The sequence below is a fragment of the Mugil cephalus genome, chromosome 17 (assembly GCF_022458985.1).
Source record: "Mugil cephalus isolate CIBA_MC_2020 chromosome 17, CIBA_Mcephalus_1.1, whole genome shotgun sequence".
Taxonomy (NCBI): Eukaryota; Metazoa; Chordata; class Actinopteri; order Mugiliformes; family Mugilidae; genus Mugil; species Mugil cephalus.
In genome coordinates, this window is record NC_061786.1 from 23,976,974 (window position 1) to 23,984,473 (window position 7,500).

Here is a 7,500-nt window from a genome sequence, read left to right on the forward strand (position 1 = left end):
CTCCCCTCTAGTCTGTGAGCAGAGCTCCTCCTCTCTAGTCTGTGGGCGGAGCTCCTCCTCTAGTCTGTGGGTGGAGCTCCTCCCCTCTAGTCTGTGAGCGTAGCTCCTCTCCTCTAGTCTGTGGAGCTCCTCCTCTAGTCTGTGGGCGGAGCTCCTCCCCTCTAATCTGTGGGTGGAGCTCCTCCCCTCTAGTCTGTGGGTGGAGCTCCTCCCCTCTAGTCTGTGAGCGGAGCTCCTCCCCTCTAGTCTGTGGGCGGAGCTCCTCCAGCTTTGACTCCATTGGTTCAATCAGAAGCTCCTCCAGTGTCTCCAGGTTTCTTCCATCCAGTGTTTTTATTTCAGATCTTGTATTGATGATGTCAGAGTCTGAGTCTCCAGCTCGTCCCAAACCTTCTCTCTGGGTTCAGGTCTGGACTCTGGTCTGGTCTCATGCTCCCTGAACCTCTTTCTCTCTCTAAGCCCCATGAATTCTGGTGAATATGGAAGAAAAACTCCATGGATGGAAGAACCTGCTCCCTCAGTGTATTCAGGGAGTCAGCTGACCTCTGAACCTGGAGGCTTCTTAAGCCAGTTTCAGTAGTTTCTAGATGTTTCCTCTGCTTGATGCAGCCAATGATTTGACCCTTCTCCTCCAGACTAACATCTCCTCCTCCACCAGACTAACATCTCCTCCTCCAGACTAACATCTCCTCCACCAGACTAACATCTCCTCCACCAGACTAACATCTTCTCCACCAGACTAACATCTCCTCCACCAGACTAACATCTTCTCCACCAGACTAACATCTTCTCCTCCACCAGACTAACATCTTCTCCTCCACCACCACGGGATGTGTCTTTGGTTTATATTCAGTCATATTGAGTGAGTCTCCCTCCCTGCTAGGCTTCTCCTCCTCCTCATTCTCATTCTGTGTCTCTTTTGGTGATATTCATATGATCCCTCCTCTCTGAAGGTCACTCTGTTAATCCACATATTAATAATGAATGGGGAGGCCGGCTGAGGACCAACCTGATTGGTGGGAGGTGATGGTGGCGAGCAGCTCTTTGCCGTCCTCCATTATTCTCTCCTTCAGAGCTCCGTGGTCGTCCACGTTCAGTTTGAAACTCTGAAACAAACGGAGGCCGTCGTCATCCACACGTTAAACTACTAAAATAAATTCAAATAAATCCTCCTCCACGTTCAGAGACAACGTCTGAACAAACTGATCGGCCCAGATGTTCAACAGTCTGATCAGGAACCAGACTCACATGAGCCAAACTTCAGATTATATTAAATCAGATCAGAGATAAAACATGGTTTATTTCCTTCCTATTTCCTTTCCTTTCCAGTAGCTCAGAATTAAACAAGAATAAATACAAGAAAAATAAAAAACATTAAATTTAAAAGAATATCCAAAATATACAAAAAATAACGGCACTCTGACATTTTACACAGAGAGTGGAATGGGAATTAAAGATGCTAAAATTGGTAAAGATGGATGGATGGATGGATGGATGGATGGATGGATGGATGGATGGATGGATGGATGGATGATGGATGAATGGATGGATGGATGATGGATGAATGGATGGATGGATGGATGGATGAATGGATGGATGGACGGGCCGAGGACTTTAAGGACGTGAACCAGGTCTGGTCCAGACCCAGGTCTTGGTCCAGACCCAGGTCTTGGTCGTCTTCTCTCCACAGATCGAGATAAACAATAAAACATCATGTGTTGTTCAGTGGAACCAGAAACACACTCATACATCAACATTATCCAAATAAAACATGACTGGCTGCGTCCTGCCGTCATTACCGCCCTGCTGCAAACCTCCTAAATGACTCCACATCTCACGGCTGATTGAGTAATTTTACAGACTCTGCCCCCACTTCATTTCCAGATAAGCTGGTGAAATAGCTCACAGCTAATAAACATAAAATACATCTATCAGCGCTACAGAAAACACAGCGTGACTGGCCCCTCCCACCACTGAATTAGGTTGTGCAGATTAGCCGGGCTATCGCAGAGAGATCGTATTTCAGTATTTCAGCGCCTCAGTTTCCCTCCGTTTAATATACGGAGAGAATAGAATCGATGGCAGCATCAATCACAGCTCGATAAGAACGACGGAGACGCTCAGTGTTCATCACACGGCAACAAGAACCAGAGGCTGCATGAGACGACTAGAGGAACCGACTTCCCTCTTTCCTCCCTCCCTCCCTTCCTTCCTTCTTTCCTTCCTTCCATCCTTCTTTCCTTCCATCCTTCCTTCCTTCCTCCCCCCCTCCTCTCCCTCCTTCCTCCCGTCCTTAGCCTGTTAACAGATTCAGGTGGATTTGAGGAGCTTTGAAGCCTTGAAGGTTGTAACTCTGATTAACATACACACAGCGGGTTGAGAGAGGAGCGGCTTCAAAGCCTGGCTGATCAGATTACCTGTTAGCATTAGCATATTAGCCCGGAGCTTCAGGAGCCCACCTAATATCATTTAGCTGTTAGCACTGGCACATTAGCGCGACGCTAAGAGGCGGAGAGGAGAGGACGCTGAGGTTTGACATTGACGCTCACATGATCTGATCAAAGAGTCTCTGTAATAATGAAGATCAGATCGTTTCCATTCGTTCAGACCAGAGAGAGTCTGGACTCCCTGAGGACCGAGACAGTTTCATCACGTTTTACAAAAAGCAATAAAATCCGCCTCTCTGGTTTCACTCCTTCCCTCCCTCTTGTGTTTCATCATTTCACTCAGTTTCAAACTGCTCCGCACAGACTCAGGTGGAACCGGTCTCACACTGACGAAGTCTTAACATAATGATTCCTCCTGGTGGCAGCTACAGGTCACACACCGGAAACAAAGCTAAATGCAGCAAACGTGTCATAACGCAACTGATCTCTGAAGACACAGCCGTGTGTTAGCTGTTAGTTATTAGTTGGGTATGTGTGCGTGTTGTGTCCATATGGTGAATCACTGTCTGGATGTTGTGGGAGGACACATGTGACATGTGTTTGATTTTGTTTTGTGGAATGATGTGTTTTATTCTTGGGCCTGTACGGACTCTGGAAACTATTTTCCTGTGAAGGACAAATAAAACATCCATCCACCTTTCATCTGTCATAAGCATCTGACACTTTAAACCATGAAACCATCAGTAAACTGGACGTTATTTAAAAACAGTTTGTGAGGTCATCATGTTTGGACGTTGTCTGTGGAGTTCCTCAAGGCTCAGTGCTCGGCCCAAAAACTATCCATCTCCTACATTAATGATACATCACAACTATTGAAATTAATTTTGTTTGCTGATAACACAACTACTACAGGCTGTGTTGATGACTGACAGCAACTAAAGAACGAAATCACATCATGTCACATTTGGTAAAATAAAAACTCTCACTGAACCTGAGCAAAACACAGTTCATAGTATTTTGTAAGAATAGACTTAAAAAACATGCATGAGTTCATATAGAGCGTGTTAATATAGAACGGGTTCATGAAATTAAATTTCTAGGGGTAATGACAGTCATATTCATACTGTTCACTAATATCACCATATTAATCTTTGGCATAGAGGTTTGCATTAGTTCCATTAGTTCTTAACACCACACCAACACATTATTCATACAATCTAAACTACTTAATGAGACTGTGTGACTTCTACCAGTGATATTCAGGTAGAACGCAGGAAACAACCTATTTCCATACAATATACAGAAAATGTTTCATTAAAGAGTCGTAGGGCTCAAAAACGAGAAGCTTCTCTACATCAGTTACTGGGTTAAAACTCTGGACCAGTCTGAATCCAGATCTTAAACCACGTCCAGGAGTGAATCACTTCAAATATGAATATAAACTGTTTATTTTCACAAAATACACGGAGGGAGAGACTTAATATTCACCAGTCATCTGTTTTTTCCATTACTGTTGTTGTTACTGTTTCTATTGTCTTTGTAGATGTCATCAGATTGTTTCCATTCGTTCAGAGCAGAGAGAGTCTGGACTCCCTGAGGACCGAGACACTTTCATCACATTTTATATGAAGCAATAAAATCCACCTCTCTGTTTTCACTCCTTCCCTCCCTCTTGTGTTTCATCCATTCACTCAGTTTAATCCTTTCTCTCTTCTTTCTTTAAACCCTCCTCCTTCTCCTCCTTTTGTCTCCACTGTTTCATTCTCTCTCTCTTTTCTTTTTGTACTGAAAACAAAACGTTTCCTGAGTGAATAGATCTGACTTCATGTGTTTGTCTCATTATCTTCAATCATCTGAACAGAGGAGCAGAAACTTGTCTACACATGGCAGCAAAACTTAATTTCTCCGGTTGTAACGTCTGGATCCACCTCCATGGTGGATCAGAGGCAAAACTGAGTCCTGGAGTTCCACAGGGTTCTGTCCTGGGACCGATATTTTTTACATTTTTGAGGAAATGTTACTGGAAAACACTGAGTAAATGTCAGTCGCTATGCAGATGACATCCAGCTATAATTATTTCTACCTTTATATGAATCAGCCTGTCAATCAAACAGACCACACCCCCTTTATTGATCTGATTTAAACTGTTCTAGAGGTCTGGAAGCATTCATCATGCACAGAGGAATTATCTCTAGACACCAGAACTGTTTAGGATGGAGACATGTTGGTTTAACATGGAGGTCTATGGAGACTGACCATAGACTGTATATAAAGAAAGAACTGGTCAACTAAAGTGAAGCCAAAGTAAGTAGAGCTCCCACTGGTGGCTGGTTGCAGTATATGTTAGTGGGCGGGGCTTGGATCAAACTGAAACACTAAAATACATGTCAAATATTTTCAAGGATGGTTTCAGTCATTTCAGGTGGTTAATATAATGTTAATGAATGTTCAAGGGTCATTTCTTTTTTGGATAAGCTTTGTTTTAGTTCTTTATTTGTTGATATAGAAACAGGATGTGACATAATGGCGACCACTAGTTGACCAATAGGGAGTTGTAAAAATAAAAATTAAATAATAAGTTTAGTGTATAATCCAACATTTCCTTGTAACTGTTGGCGATAGAGCAGAACGTAGTATTAATTAAATGAAAACACCAGTGAAGCTGTGAAATGTGGGCGGGGCATCAATATTGTGGCTCCACCTTGGATCGTACTGACTACTACTAGCATCAGTTTGAATAACGGGAGGAAGTGGAGATGTGGCATCCATATTTCTATACAGTCTATAGAGGAGACACACTGGTGGAGCCTCAAGTGGACAACAGAGGAACTGCAGGTTTCTTCTTGGACTAATCAGATTATTATAAACTAATCAGAGCTCTGATGTTAATTGATTTATTACCGTCTCACGCTAAGACATAAATCATGTGCTTCTGAGTAAATGTTGACTGGACTCAACAGTTCAGAGAGAGGCTAGAGTCAGATCTACAGACCCAGGGCCTCCCCCTCTCCCCCCTCTCCCCCGTCTCCCCCCTCCTCTCTCCCAGTAGTGTGTTGCTGCTGGTAATGGGATTCAAAGGCCTGGATCGCCCATCAGACCCAATCAATAGGCCTTTCATTGGCCGCCATCTCTTAGCACCGTACAAAGAGCAGCCTGTGTGAGTGTTAGCGTCCTCTCGCCTCATTGATCTCCCCGGGGTTCCGGAAAGACCTGCACTCATTCACTCCACGCGTCCTCAACACACACACACACACATATATAACTAAATATATATGTACAGACAACACAAACACACAGCCTCACCACGCCAGCTGGACCAAAGATTCAACCCGGAGAGAAGCTCGTCTGCGTCCGCTGTGCTGCCCTGGAGCTCACTGTGTTTTCAGAGCAGATCTGTTCCCATGAACCTGCTTCACTACATATTCTACACTACGTTCAAGAAGATTAACGTCACTGCTGCACAGACTTTTTTAAATTCATCTTTTTTCTCATTAATGAATTAAAATCTGTTGGAGGAGCCACTGGGATTAAAGAGGAAGGATTTAATCTGATTATTATTATTATTCATTTCTGTGCTACTGTGTGCTTTTATTGTATATACTGTATTTTATTGTGTATAGCTGTGATAGTTTTTATTTCTTTTATTGCGAACCAAAGAGCTACCAAACAATTTTGTTGTTTTTCACCACAATGACATTAAAAAACGTATTATTATCATTATATTTAATCTGATTATTATTATTTGTCTACAGTGATTCCTCTTGTCGTCGTTATATCTGAATTTACTCGGCTTCCTCCTAAACGTTTTTCAAAGGAAAAGACAGAACCTGGTGCAACAAACTCAGAGCGATAAGTAAAAACTCAGAGTGTGACTATCGACACAAACACACACACCCGTCCGTTAGCTAACATGCTATCAACAGAGCAGCAGTTCAAAGTCCTATTAGAGATGCTCTCTCATCCTCTCCTGCTTTATTTAACACGACGCGCCAATTAAGAGTCGGGGATTCTAATTGAAGCTAACGCTAGCGCTGCTGGCACGCACAACAAAGTCAACACATGTAAACAAACCAACAAACGCACAAGTAAATACTCTGCATGTGTGTGTCTGTGTGTGTGTGACGTTGTTCTGCAGGGACGAATGTGGAGATGCTGATTTGGAAATCTGTCTGGGAACATGCAAATGTATGCAAATAATACACAATGCATGTGTGTGTGTGTGTGTGTGTGTGTGGTCCATATGTTTGCTATAAAGATTGTGAGTAATTGTCAAAGTGCTTCTTATTTGTGTGTGTTCTTGGCTTCAGGAGGAAGGTTGTGTTTTCAGAGCAGATCTGTTCCCATGAACCTGCTTCACTACATATTCTACACTACGTTCAAGAAGATTAACGTCACTGCTGCACACGCACGGAGACATGTCGCTTCATTAGCATCCCACAAATCAAATACTGGAATAATTAGTAAATACACAACTACACTGTGAAGAGACTTTTTTAAAACGTTCTTTACCTTCATCTTTTCCTTCTTCACTGAATTAAAATCTGTTGGAGGAGCCACTGGGATTAAAGAGGAAGGATTTAATCTGTTACAGCTACAAGAGAATCAAAGAACAAAAGCTCCGACTGTATTTATCTGATCAATAGAACCCAAACCTGATCAATGAGATCAGAGATGGAGGAGGAGGAGCGGTTGTCATGGCAACCAGTGGCCGCCATCGTGTCACATCCCGTTCTTCGAGCATCACATTATAAACTAAAACTTATCTAAGAAATGATTCATTAACATTATATTACATCTCTCTGTGTGCAGCGCCTCCTGCTGAGTGGAGGTCAGCATCTACACGTTGTTTCCATGTCTTTATCAAACTAGTTCAGCTCAGAATTATCAGCTATTTATAATTTATAGAGCTGTGGTCAACTTACATGTAAATACTTCATTTTATTCTGCTGTTTTTTATTATTGTTTCCGCATTTTATTCAGTGTTCAGTCAGTGAAACATAAATTCATTCAAATGTTTGTCTGGTGTCGAGCTCTGAATGACAATATTATTATAATAATATTTATATTTCTATGTTTATATTTATAATATATAAAAGTATCATATTTATATTCA

General features: G+C 42.3%; 1 protein-coding gene across 1 annotated transcript in view; it reads right to left on the minus strand.

Moving 5' to 3' along the window:
* Positions 1 to 7,500, minus strand: part of akap6 (A kinase (PRKA) anchor protein 6) — a 92,791-nt gene that overhangs the window by 61,100 nt on the left and 24,191 nt on the right. Inside the window, exon 12 of the mRNA XM_047611122.1 lies at positions 1,010 to 1,106. Coding sequence (XP_047467078.1) covers positions 1,010 to 1,106 — 97 coding nt within the window. The remainder of the gene's footprint in view (positions 1 to 1,009; positions 1,107 to 7,500) is intronic.